This window comes from Micromesistius poutassou (genome assembly GCF_964030765.1).
Source record: "Micromesistius poutassou genome assembly, chromosome: 3".
NCBI classification, from domain to species: Eukaryota; Metazoa; Chordata; class Actinopteri; order Gadiformes; family Gadidae; genus Micromesistius; species Micromesistius poutassou.
The window spans coordinates 1883715-1898104 of NC_140273.1; the positions used below are offsets into that span (position 1 = coordinate 1883715).

Below are 14390 nucleotides of genomic sequence, written 5' to 3' on the forward strand. Positions count from 1 at the left end.
TGTTATTCGATTCATTTGAAATTGTTTGTTGTAGTATGACGAGTGTGGGATTGTGCGTTTTGTGTGGTTACTCAGAAGAGCACTTGCGTTATTAGATTCGGGTACAAATCTCAGAATCCATAAGTTTAAATGAAATTGATAAATTGGGCTTTGTTTGAAAAGTGAACAAAGTGAAAATGTTTGCAGTATCTCAATACCTAATTAAAGATATGACCTTTCACTTATGTAACTAACTTGGAAGAACTTGAACGCATAGAAGACAATGATTTACAACCTCAATGGAAGCAGATGGGGTCAAACACGGGGCTGTAAGTAGAGGAACAAAAGCTTCCATTGTGGTGGAAATAAAGTAAACCACCTTTTTATATGGAGCATCACATGATCCTAATTCTCCGAATGACTCAGGGCGTGAGGCACCATCATGCCCGGTCCAATGGGGGCCCAGCCCGGGTCCAATAGGGGCCCAGCCCGGGTGAGGGTTGATAAATCCCGGACCGAGCGGGGACGTCTCACCGCTCAGCCGCCGTCACGGTGAGTTTACGGTCTCTCCTCCGTGACGGTGAGTCTAATTTCTGCGGACAATTCCAGTCGCCTTGACGCTTTCCGTCTCCTGCGATATGCACTATTAAGAAGTTTTATTTCGCCGTGGATGAGAGCACTTGACCCGGATTATCCTGCGTGAATTTAATTGTTTTATTCGGCAATTATACATTAGTATTTATAGTATAAGTTATTAGTGGTGGACGTGACCTGGATTATCTCGCGTGAATTCAATTGTATGTGTTTATTAGGCAATGATACATTAGCATTTGTGTATGTTACTGGTGGACGTGGGGCGGTGTGGTGGTCGTTTCTACTTGGTTTCAATACAGAAGGGTCTTTCTAAGTCTCAGTGACGCTCTGAGTGCCTCCGTGGACTCTTCAATTAGGCTCCTCTAATTAGGGACCATTATCTCAAGCTGCAGATTTGGCCTCAGCCAATCACAGACCACCTTCCGGGACGACGCCGGGTCATTAAAGCAGACGTGTTGTTCGGACATCAGTTGTTGTATCTCTGCAACCCGGGAGCCGAGGTCGAGGGGTAGGGTGAGAGCCAGCCCCTAATGTTTTAGGAGGGTAAAGTCACTGTTATGTTGATGGGGTCAACTAACTGCTGGTAGGGTGAAGTCCCTGCTGGTAGGATTTAGACCCTGCTGGTAGCGTAAGGCCCTGTTGGTAGGGTTAGGTCACTGGTGGTAGGGTAAAGTTATTAGTAGTGATGTTTCTAGTGGGTCATTTGAATTTCTACACTATATTCTACAAAAATCTTTCACAGTCTTTATCGTTTTAACTTTTCTAATTTTCAGATGGCACTTGCACTATTAAACATCATGTTGGTCTCCCTCCCCTTGGCCCAGTGTTACCCCACTCTATATCAAGACCTGCCTCAGGGGAGCAGTAAGTGATCATTCTGTCGAATCCCGCCATGTTTTGGATATTTATTTGAAATTCTAACAACATCCGTGACCTTTTTCACCACAGAGAACAGGTCTTCTATTAAGTTCCTGGCGGTGGGGGACTGGGGCGGCGTGCCCTACCCGCCCTACGTGACCCCAGTGGAGCAGGCCACCGCCCGGGAGATGGGGAAGATAGCCAAGCAGATGGGAGCGGACTTCGTTCTGGCCCTCGGAGATAACTTCTACTACACCGGGGTGGACAGTGTGGATTCTCCTCGGTTTAAGGTCTGTCAATGTGTATCTCCAATAAATGTGTCTACTTCTTTTTATATGACTGTGATAATAATGCCCAACCATTGTCTTTCACCCTAGGACACGTTTGAGTCAGTGTTCACAGCCAAGTCTCTGGACATCCCCTGGTACGTCCTGGCCGGCAATCACGACCACGGAGGAGACGTCAGAGCCCAGATCGACTACAGCCGCAAGTCCAGCAGATGGTGAGACCGTGAGAGGATTGCTTTTAAAGCCTTTGGTCAACTGTTACGTGTCCAGAAAAATATATCGGCAGCATCCGGACAACCAAACATAAAGAGTCGGACGACAGGGTTTTAAGGGGGAAAATTAAATGTCTTTACTTGTTGGAACAAGGATATTTTGGTTCCGCATGAAAGGAAAGATCAAATGAAATAAAAACCCCATCAATAGAACGGCCAAGGAGGTTACAACATGACAGGCAAGAAAAACGATAAAGAAAAAACCCTCACGCTCACTAGCTGGGTGGAGCACCTTACCTAGCTCCCGAGCCCGACGCACAAGTCGCGGAGCGGACAAATCAAAATAGTGCGTCTTCCGGTAAAGCTACCTGTCTACCTTAACTGATCTTACACTTAACGTGAGGAAAGTAACCACCAGGGCATAAATAATAGTAACAAAGGTAATATGTTGAAAACATTCAGTAATGATTTACAAAGGGTAAGCAATGTACAGGTGTGCCAGCCTAAGCTCAAATGGAGAGAGAGACGCCGTCTTCCACTGGGCTTTATATGAGTGGGGCGGCGCCAACAATCAGGGAGAACCAGTCAGCAGCTCGTAGTCCGTATGCTCCGCCTCCAGGAGGTGATTGGACGCAGGAGCAAGGCAAAAACAAGATTTTAATGCAAACACGAGTCAGTCCAATATAGTACTACCCCGTAACATCAACAAAGACTACAATATTTCTTAAATACAGAAACGTGTTGCTTTTATGCAATTCCAAAACAGCTGGCACATTTACACTGAGGGCATTTAGCAGATGCTTTTATCCAAAGCGACTCGCATAAGTACATTTGTCTGTTCTATGAACTATGAAGAGGGTTGGGAGAGGGTGGCTATGCGGAGTCTAGGTGAACTCTTAACAAGTGAGGTCTTAAAAGAGCTTCAAAATTGTAGTTGGATTTTATTATTTTGCCGCTCTTCGTTTACGACCCCCATCCCCTCTCCAGGCGCTTCCCCTACTTCTACTACGAGCTCAACTTCCGCATCCCCTCCACGGACAAGACCCTGACCATCATCATGCTGGACACGGTGATGCTGTGCGGAAACTCGGATGACTTTGTGGACGAGAAGCCGCGGCAGCCTCTGAGCGCTGTGGACGCCAGCCGCCAGCTGACCTGGCTGCAGGCCAGGATGAAGAAGTCCCGGGCCGACTTCCTCCTGGTCGCCGGACACTACCCGGTCTGGTCGGTGTCAGAGCACGGCCCCACAGAGTGCCTGCTGAAGATGCTCCACCCCCTGCTGGTGAAGCACAACGCCACCGCCTACTTCTGTGGCCACGACCACAACCTGCAGGTGGGTGGCGTTATAACCGGCCCATGAGGCACAACAGGGGACAGAGGGTTGGCTATATGGGAGATATTTACGGTTTTCTTTTTTTAAGGCGATGGCCTCCAGCCTTACCCCCCCCCCCCCCCCCCCGTTCTTCTGACAAAGTGACTTATTGTAAGTCACTTTGGATAAAAGCGTCTGCTAAATTCCCTGAATGAGATAATTATATACTATACATATAAAGTATAATATTTATTTTCTATATTAACAAGAATAAGTGTGGAAACAGTCAAAAAATTGTCTCTATGGCTCTGGCTGACATTTTTATACCACCAATATACTATGGTGTTTCCCAGGGGCCGTTCTGAATAGCAGTCCAAATTTCGTTATGCCAGCTCTGAGAAGACTCCTGTCATCATAATGATAAAGTTGAATAATGGTACTGTTAACTCGGAGGATGGAGGAAAACCTTGTACAACGGCTGACCGGAGTCCAGTGATAAAAGGAACAATGTTATCGTGCAACGCGGTTGCTTTATAAAACCTCCTGGCCCTGAGGCCGGGCACAAGGGGGTAGAGCTGTTTGACCACCCCCTGGGAGGGCAATAAAACCGGGAGACTCCTTTAGCTGAGAAGAGTAGATGATGTCTCATGTGTTAGAAAGTATAAATTCTCATGGGCATCATGTGGCTCAGGAGCTAGAGTAGGTTGGCTGGTCACCGGAAGGTTGCTAGTGTGATTCCCCCGGCTCCTCTTTGATCCCTGGCTAATTGTCGAGGTGTCCCTGAGCAAGACATCTCACCCCAACTGCTTCTGACAAGCTGGCTGTCGCCCTGCATGGCTGACTCCGCCGTTGGTGTGTGTGACTGTTTAGGCAGTGTTGTAAAGCGCTTTGAGTGGCCGCTGGATAGAAAAGAGCTGCAGTCCATTTACATTCAAATGTGAGCCAGTTAGACTGCATGTTCCTGCTCAATATCTCCCTCTACAGGGGGTCAGGTCCCCATAACGTTCTGGGGACCCCTGGTCTAGAATATCGTCTTAACATGAATCACCCCTTTGTGCCAGACGCCCAGTGGTTAATATCTGCTTCCCATTACCTCCCAGTTCATCGAGGAAAGGGTTAATGGTCTGCACCCAGTTCCCCCCCCCCCAGTCCACCCTGTAAAGAGTTATGGTCTGCTCCCCTCCCAGTACATCGTGGAGAGCGACGTGGGCTACGTTGTGAGCGGCGCCGGTAACTTCCTGGACCCGGACGTCCGCCACTGGCACCACGTCCCCCGGGGCGCGGTGCGCTTCTTCACCGGGGAGGCCTCCACGCTGGGGGGCTTCGTCCACGGGGAGGTCTCCCAGGACCACATGGTCCTAACCTTCCTCCAGGCCAAGGGGACCTCGCTGTACCGCACGGTGCTCCCCCGACGGGACCTGGACTAGGCCAGGGCACGGGACGGAGTCTAGCCTGGTCACGGGACCTGGACTAGCCTGAAACGGAACCTGGACTAGGCTGACACGGGACCTGGATGAGCCTAGTCCCAGGACATGGACTAGTCCAGTCACGTGACCTAGAGTGGTCTTATTGGAGTAGTCTTGTGGTTACGGTGGAGAACCCCACGACTCTACAGCTTTGGAAGTTTAATTGCAAACTTTGCTATTGATGTATCCTAGCAACTTGTATGTGGTTTAATGTAGAATTGTTGAACTAAGATAAATGTAACTTTTTAGAATTATTTTAATGTATTGAATAAAATATGGACGATGTATTGTACATTGGTGTCTAATGTCTTCTGTTCACCTAGACTTTGCATACACTCACATCCCCCTTGGGCACTTATTGTATGTTTATGTCCTACAACTTAAAAATAGTACTTAGCATCTTATCCTAGCTGTCTTTGTTGTATACATGGACTGGGTTAACCTGGGGGCTGTTAGTGCTTGGTTCTATGAAAATCCTTAATTTAAAGACGTTGATATTGTTCTTTCTGACAAATGTCCTTATTGTAAGTCGCTTTGAATAAGTGTATGCTAAATGTAAAAGCTGTACAACCACTAGACTTCTCAGGTGAGGGAACAGACTGAACAAGAGCCTTGACTGGGCAGAAGTCTTGTATTGCATACTCATATTCATTTGAAGTGGTGTGAACATGCATTTTAGGTTTTATTTATTGAAGATTTCATAAATCCACACTTTGGTTTTGACACACACGACTCTTCTGCAACCTTAATGTAATGTTTAGCTTAGTCTAATGTGTTTTTAGTTTTTTGTTTTTACTGCTTTTCTGATGTATTGTAAAGTGTCTTTGAGTACTTAGAAAAGCGCTTTAAATAAAATGTATTATTAAATTAAACCTGAATAATGCAACGGGTTTGTTGCAAATACTTAATCCCCACCTTCCTCGGCCAAGTTCTGACCTTGTTGGGTTCAGTGGCAGTTGAGGCTGAACTTGTGTCCTGATCCAATAAGGATTGGTTAGATGGGGTCTGACAGAGCTGGGCTTATGGAAACAGGTGGTTAGATCGAGTCACTCCCACTCTTAGAGCTGCAGCAAGGCAACGTCACGCAGGAGCAGAAATCTGCTGAGTCTGACATCGGTCCATTGGATGAATCAAGACGTCTGGTGCAATGTGGTCGTTTGGCATCGTAATGTACGAAGCCAAGTCCATCAAAGTGTACATGGGAAAGCAGTAGGTCAAATAAATTTAAAGTTGTCATTTAGTATTTCTATTCCAGTTGCAATCATGAGCTTTACTTGAACAGGGAGGCCTTACTATTCAGATACATTTTTCTTGTGACCTGATGGTGATAAGCACAATGTTCATGCAATACATGTATGCTATGAAGTTAAAAATTAGATTATTTAGGTGTGGGTTGTATTTAGGATTTCCTAATCAGGCTTCCTGTTCACATCTAGACCAATTCTACTCATCAAAATCATTAAAAGTCGAGATAATAGAAAAAATAAACAAACAAATAAAACAACTGACTATAGAAGATGGAGTGCACATCTATTATCTCTAAACATTGGTAGAAATTGACGTTATGATTCAGATTTAATGTTTCCCGATTTCAGATACAAATTTCCACCTATTCCCTAAATTGCAGTTCCATAATCCCGTGTTCTCCTTAGAGGGATTATCCAAAACAGATCGGTGAAGGCTGATTGGATGGTTTTAGACTAAGGTTATGTCCCAGTCACTCTGTTGTTAGTTTGAGCTCGTTACCAGTCACAGCCTAACCAGTATGAATATGAACAAAATAATCATCCAAGCACATTGCAATAAGAGGAATATGACGTGACTACATGATAATATGATGTGTCGTTCTACTCTAGGTGCAGTTTGACCCTGTGTGGATGAGATTAGACCCAAATCACCCTCACATTGTAGAAGCTGTTTCCCTTCCCTGGCCTTTCTAATGTAATTACAGCGGCAGCACAAAGCCCTCTTTACCAGCTAGGGTGAGCTCTTGCCCAGGGGGTGGGTGTCACTGATGGCACTAGGGTGTCTGACGAAATACAATTAACCAACCCTATGTCCTTGAAGCACTCGGAAACAGAACTCCCTGTTTAATCTGCTCTGCACTCAAGACGCAGAGTTCAGATTTCTACATCATTCAGCTGATCCACTGACCCAGTGGTTTTCATCTGAAATCATTATCAGGGGTTGTTTTCGAAAAAGCTTGGTCGAAACAAATGGAGAATTAAAAAAACGTATTTCACATATAATCAGTTTCCTGTGGGTTAATCTCTGACCCCCAGGTCAGCTGATGAGGTCGGCTGCTGTCCCATCGCTGGCTCCAAAGTAATATAAAAGGAGGCTGTATTAAACGCTAAGCACCGTGGGTAATCTCACCCTAATCCCTCTCGACCCGGACATGCCTGCTCCGTTAATAGTCAGCTGGCTCAGCAACTGAGTTTCCCCCTCACTGTGTCGGAAGACCTCACTGACTTTGTCCCGTTTGTGTCGATGTTTGTAAAAACAAGAAGTGATATTAAATATAATCAGATCAAGTTCGACTGTCAATGGCCCACATCCAAACAATACAGTAATATCACGCATCAACTTGAGAAGAATCAGGAGAATGGTTGAACCTAACTTCTCAAAGATCCCACCTCTCCAAGCATCATCCAGAGATGACAGCATCATCACCTCTGGACGGCTGCTCACCATCACCAGTCTCTCAGGGACAGAAGAGAAGAGGGCAGAGATCGCAGGGGCAGAGATCCTTATCCCGGGAGCTGGCATCTGTCGTGGATTAGATGGATGAGTGGTTCACCTGGGTACTCTCCAACCACGGGCGATCCGTGGCCTCACGTATATATAGTCTTCCCAATACGATCCAAGCCAATAAACAAATGTCCAGCTCTTAGCGGTGTCCTTCACCTCGTTATTCGCTGAGATTAGAGCCCTTTCTGCAGATGCTCCCGAAGCAAAACTCCATCCAATACAAAAACCAATCACACAAAGACGAAAGCCAAATCACAGCAAGAACAAAACAGCTAACAGACATGATGTGCACTATAAGATACCCGCTCTGTGACTGAAACGACTCGTGCATCGAATGAAGAAGGTTCAACGCACACCGCGAGGGAACACTTGGATATGGTTTATCCCCCACTCTGAAGGAGGGACCCCCACTCTGAAGGAGGGGGTCCCCCATGGATCCCCCACTCTGAAGGAGGGACCCCCACTCTGAAGGAGGGGGTCCCCCATGGATCCCCCACTCTGAAGGAGGGATCCCTCACTCTGAAGGAGGGATCCCCCACTCTGCGTTCTTCATCAAGATTTCTTCCTTGCTAGTTAAGGGAGTTTTTTCTTGCCCTCTGGGGGGCTAGGGGTCAGGGGTCGGGGGGGGGGGGGGGAGGGGGTGGGCTTATAAATATACGGCCTGTTAAGTCCTTTGAGACTGTACTGGTGATTAAGGGCTATACTAATAAAACTGAATTGAATTGAATTGAATACTGGTTCACCACCAAACAGCCAGCCAGTCCATCCATAGACATGGTGCCCAGCGGCCAGCCTCAGGCCTGGCTCTCCCTGCGGATGTGGTGGGCGTAGGGGGGGCTGGCGATGTGGATGGTGGAGGGGAAGAAGGGGGGCATGTAGGGCAGCCCCATCATGGGGCTGATGGGGGGGCTCTCCTCCAGGTGCATCAGCATGGGGATGATGACTTCGTCCTGGTCCCACACGTGGAAGGCGTTGGGGTGGGAGTGGATCGGGATGTGGGGCAGGTTCTTCTGGGCGGTGCCGTCCCCCTCGGCGTCCTTCTTAAGCTCCTCCTCCACCGGACCCAGCAGGCAGTCTGGGGGACAGGAGCAGCGGTGAGGGAGGCTGAACTCTGGCGCACTTATTGTGTGTTGTACGTCCTGGCACTAAATGCACACACTTATTGTGTGTTGTACGTCCTGGCACTAAATGTACACACTTATTGTGTGTTGTACGTCCTGGCACTAAATGCACACACTTATTGTGTGTTGTACGTCCTGGCACTCAAAAATAGTACTTAGCATTGTGTAGCTTCTTATCCTAGCTATCTCTGTTGTATACGGGGAATGGGTTAACCTAGTGATTGTTAGTGCTTGGCACTTGGTTCTATGAACATCCTTACTGTACCGACAGCGATATATTGTTGTTTCTCCTACTTCTGACAAATGTACTTATTGTAGGTCACTTTGGATAAAAGCGTCTGATAAACACCCTAAATGTAAATGTAAATGCAAACGCTATTGCCACGGCTAATGATGGTACAATACAACGCCATCCCAACTGTCATCATACAACACTTCAGCCACTGGTTCAGACATTGGTTCAGACACTGGTTCCTTCGTACACACTGGATATCTGCAGACTGCTCGGCCAACGCACCACCACTACCTCCGTGACCGAGGTGCCCTCACCTGTGATGTCCAGCATCAGGTCCTTGATGAGGTGGCCCACGATGGCGTACGCCACGGCCACCACCACCACGGCGGCCATGGTCAGGTAGATGACGGACTTGGGCAGCTGGATGATGTCGCGGGGCGGGGGCTTGTACTGCTTGTAGAGCGGCTCCACAGCCTGCAGCAGGGTGTTGAAGGACGGCCCTTTGTGGTACGACGTGTTGTTTAAGCTCGCCATCATGCCAACGCACTGCTCTATATATACACCCCACCGCGGCCCGGCTCCTCAGACCTGCTTCCGGCCGTGTGATTGGTCGACGGGGGAGGGCACCGTACCTGGGGTTTAGGAGGGTTGTCGTGTTCAAGTTGCAGTTCTTTTATTTGTCGATTGCACAACCTAACAGGCACAGCAGTCGTAGTCGTTTGCATCCCAAGCTCTCCTTAACAATGCAACAAATTTCAAACATTTTAAAATAGCATAAGAGGATAATAGAGTAACAAGGTACAGTGCTATTAAGAACAAAATAGTTTCAATAAAACTAGAGTATGTGTACAGTATAAATAAATAAGTAAGTATGTACAGTTATGTATATACGTTGTGCTTTTGTCTAATCCCTCTTTCAGATGAATAAGAATATTAAGCTAATATACGATTTCTTTTTTATACTATTTACTATACTACCTTTTACTTTTTACATACTTTTTCAGCTGTTATATATATATAGATATTGAATAAAAAATGGCACACATTTTATTTCTGCAAATCGGCAATATAATGATTGCATTAGCACATTTAAGACAATAACAAAAGTTTACCAGCCCTAAAGATCACAGCCACAACAATTCACCGACCGGTCATTCTCAGGGTCCCCAAACGAAGTGCATCAGCGACCGGCCTGCTGAGAGAACATGACGCCGGCGTTTCAGATCCCTGAGGTCCTCTGATCCAGAGCGGTGGCTCTCTGCTGTCCTCTGATCCAGAGCAGTTAGGCTCTCTGCTGTCCGCGGTGCTGAACTAATCCACAGCCTGACCCACCGGAGGCAGAGAGCGGGGGAGGAGCTTAACGTAACCAAAGAGGGAAAGTGGGAGGAGTTCTAACGTAACTAAAGAGGGGAAGTGGGAGGAGTTCTAACGTAACTAAAGAGGGAAAGTGGGAGGAGTTTTAACGTTACCGTACCGTCGCAGTGAAAACATAAGCGCGGGAACAACCAGTGGCTTTTTACACTTCCACAGTTTGCGGTAGCCTACTTCATTTAATTTTTTGCATAATTCAAATTGAATTAAATCAAAGTATTACTCTTTCGAATTATATGGAATATTCTCTCATTTATGGTAATATAATTTTCTTATATTTAATTCGGCTGGTAGCTGGTTTACGATTTTAAGAAGAGGCTAGCCGCGTGCTAAGCTACAAAACGTACGGAAACGAAACTCGCTGGGTGTGTAAACCGGAAGCAGTTTGCCTTCTCAAGGATTCGTACGTTACGTCAGATTATGTTACCCGCATGTTTCTTGCCATTTCTGAGTTGTAACATTCGATAAATGTCAGCATTGCTGACAAAGCTGAGGAAAACTGACATTGCTGACTCAGCAATGTCAGTTTTCCTCAGCTTTAAATGTAATTTAAGCAAAGCTGTACATGTTTCTCTTCAACTAACCATTGGAGCAATGTGTTATCGTATAACAGTAATATTTAATATGTATGTAATATGTAATAGATAAGATGTTAAATATGTAATATGTAAGATGTTTATTTTCCCAGGCCTGGGACTTTTCTTGATTGAATAGATGGAGTTATTTGATGAGAACCCCTCCACCTCCAACTCACCTCCTCCACCTCCTCCACCCGGACATGACGATATGCATATGCAGGTAGTGTAACTCCACCTCTCACTCCCCTCCTCCACCTCCCACTCCACGTCCTCCACCTCTCACTCACCTCCTCCACCTCTCACTCACCACCTCCACCTCCCACCCCCCTCCTCCACCTCTCCCTCACCTTCTCCACCCGGACATGACGACATGCAGGTAGTGTAACTCCACCTCTCACTCCCCTCCTCCACCTCCCACTCCACGTCCTCCACCTCTCACTCACCTCCTCCACCTCTCACTCACCTCCTCCACCCGGACACATGCAGTTAGCGTAATGATAGCTCGGCTATACCCATCATTCACCAATAGATGGTGCTATGGGTCTTGAGTGTGAGAGCTCATCTAGCGAAACCTTACAGGTGGTAGCCTAGTAAGACCTTGAGGGGTGTTGAAATGCTTTGCATTACATCTTTTCATACCCATCCTTATTGTTGAGTGGTCTTCTTAGATTTACATTTTGGGCATTTAGCAGATGCTTTTATCCAAAGCGACCTATAATAAGTACATTTCTCTGAGAAAAACAACAATATATCTCAGTCGGTACAGTAAGGATGTTCATAGAAACAAGTGCCAAGCACTAACAATCACTAGGTTAAGCCATTCCCCGTACACAACAAAGATAGCTAGGATAAGATGCTACTCAATGCTAAGTACTATTGCTAAGAACTATTTTTAAGTGCAAGGACGTACAACATACAATAAGTGCGTACATTAAATGCAGGGACATACAACACACAATAAATGTGTAAGAGGGGTGTGGGGGGTGGCTATGCAGTCTAGGTGAACTCTGAACAAGTGAGTCTTGAGTCCCAGGCATTAATATGCCTTACATTACATCTTGTTGTACCTGTTCCTTATTGTTTGTGGTGTTATTATTGTGGTGTTCTTCCTTGTGTGTGGTACTGGACCCCTGATCAGGATGAAGGGCTCGGGTCAGAGCAGAGCTCATCCCTGGAGCAGTCTTCATACAGCAGCACCAACCAGTTAGGTGGATCACACATTGAGCTTCACTCATGGTCGACTTTTACAGTACATGAGTGTAACCCCCTACATTGTCTAAGACTTTATCGCCCAGGTGACATACATTTAATATAATTTAATATACGTATTTATTATTTGTATTTGAAATATAGTTCAAAGATAGATGACATCAGCGCACGAGTTCAGGATATGGTGTCAAAGATCAATGACCGCCGCTCCAACGACCAGAAGGTGATGGAGAGCTTTCAGGAAACTCTAGCGGAGAAGGTACCTATGAACATCCTTACTGTACCGACAGCGATATATTGTCATTTTTCCTCCTCCGATACCATTACATGACTAGCTCACTTACTACACAGGCAGAGAACATCACAAACATTACGGTTTTATTCTGTGCTCGTAAGGTGGAAAGTCGGAGTTGGAAAATCGGAATGGGAAACGTGTATCGGAATCTCTGTATCTCTGTTATTCTCACATAGTATTAATCAGTGTCTCCCCTCAGGTGACAGAGTTTTGCCAGCAGATGAAGGAACACATGTATGCTGTCTACGAGGACAACAGCTGTGACATGCAGGCCAAGCTGGAGGAGCTGTCAGAGATCCTGGAGAGGTGCAGCCACCTCAACGATGACCTCCTGGGGGCCGGTCAGGCCCTCAAGGGCCTCAGCCAGGGCCTGGCCCTCAGCCTCACGCCAGAGCAGTAACACACATGTATTATCATGTCTTAGAGCATGTCTATTGTGTTTGTGGGTCATTGTTGATATATCTTAAAACATATCTTTTGTGTTTGGGGGTCATTGTTGATATTTACCCTCTAAACTGAACTGTTTGTGTTCTGTTCAAACCGTTTGCTAATTGAACAGCTATGAATCCAGTTTTAGAGTTATTCTGCTTATTCTCACACATTTTCCAACTTTAAATAAAAATGAGAAGTATTTCAAATGTCTCTTAAACCTGACCACTTCATCTTCAATCCACTAAAATAATAATATAAATGTATTTTGTATAGCACAAAATACCATGCATGCAAGCTTTGAGATAGATGTTCTTTGTTAAGGTAGTGTGAATATGAAGTCAACCTAATCAGGTGTTTGACCTCCTGGATGCTTGTGAGAGTACAGAAGAAAACTTACACCTTGAGTTCACATCAGGAAGCTGGGAAATTTCTACATTGAAGCTCTGGCTCTTCCCATAGATGAGTGTGTTTCTATGAAAGAAAACCTTTTTATTGTTAATAAATTATTCTTGTTAGAATGCAAAGCATTAATAAATTATTTGGACCATTCATATAGTCACCCAGGGGTGGAGTTGGCAGTGGAATCATAATCGGTTCTTTAGGGCCCTCTAGTGGTCAATCATTGGATTCAAACCGACCGATATTAAATATAAGCAGTGTTGTGCAAGTTCACACTTCACATGAACTAGTTCAAAGTTCAGTTCATACAAAATAAAATTAATAAATTCACGACATAGTTCACCAATTCAGTTTTGAACTAGATCATGTTTTGTTTTTTTAGAAACTGAAGAAAAACTGTTGGAGTGAGTATTCTGTGCTTTTAAAATGAATCCTCTCCATTACCCTCTGCCTACAATCTCAAATTGTTGTGGATATTATTTGTACACCTGTTTCATTCATCACAACTACTATATTTAATAAATATGTCATCTGGACCTAAGCATCAATTCAGAATGTCACAAAATCTGCACTCGAGTTCTTAAGTTAAAAATATGTTACGTTCAGTTCAAAGTTCATAGAAAAATGAACTTGTTCAATGAACTAGTTATTTTGAACTAGTTCATGCACAACACTGAATATAAGTTTTAATGGAATTCCTCCTAGAAACTAACGAAACTGTAGCTTCATAATTATCTCAGTCATCATAATAGCTCATCGTTTCAGCATGAGCGGGTTTTTGGCAATAGGTTGTAAACTAGATTCTGATTAACTGGCAGGAGAATGGATTTGTATACAGTATAAGGTCGAAGTAAACATGCATAAGACAATACAATCTACTGTTCAGTGTATTGCTGAGCTAAAGGTGTCGTACTTGATTAGGTAAAACTGTCTTTTTACGATTTTGCCAGTTTCATAAAAAGTGCATGCCACCAAAATACACATTTTCTCGTGTCAAACATTATTTGGTAGGTTCATATTCATTGCATATTATTATACTCATTACTTCCAACTGATTTTTTATTATTATTCGCTAAAGGATGTTAGGGCAGCCCAACAGTATCAAAGGGCTTTACATACCATATATTTATAGAATATAAGAATACATATTTTCATGACACCCCCTAACCCTAGCCCCCCATCTTAACAGGCAAGAAAAAAGAAGAGATCTCGGGAAGAAACACAGAATGGTCGATCCCTCATCCTGGGGTGCTGAGGAGTGTGATGGGTGCCATAATTTACATGCATAGTA

At 45.1% G+C, this 14390-nt stretch overlaps 1 protein-coding gene across 1 annotated transcript; it reads left to right on the top strand.

Annotated features, from left to right (window-relative positions):
- Window positions 1-1346: 1346 nt before the first annotated feature.
- Window positions 1347-4669, top strand: acp5a (acid phosphatase 5a, tartrate resistant; the record flags this gene model as incomplete). Its single annotated transcript, XM_084465311.1, has 5 exons — window positions 1347-1437; window positions 1522-1721; window positions 1809-1933; window positions 2918-3263; window positions 4430-4669. The coding sequence occupies 5 exons, from the start codon at window positions 1347-1349 to the stop codon at window positions 4667-4669; spliced, it is 1002 nt and encodes a 333-aa protein (XP_084321437.1).
- Window positions 4670-14390: the final 9721 nt, after the last annotated feature.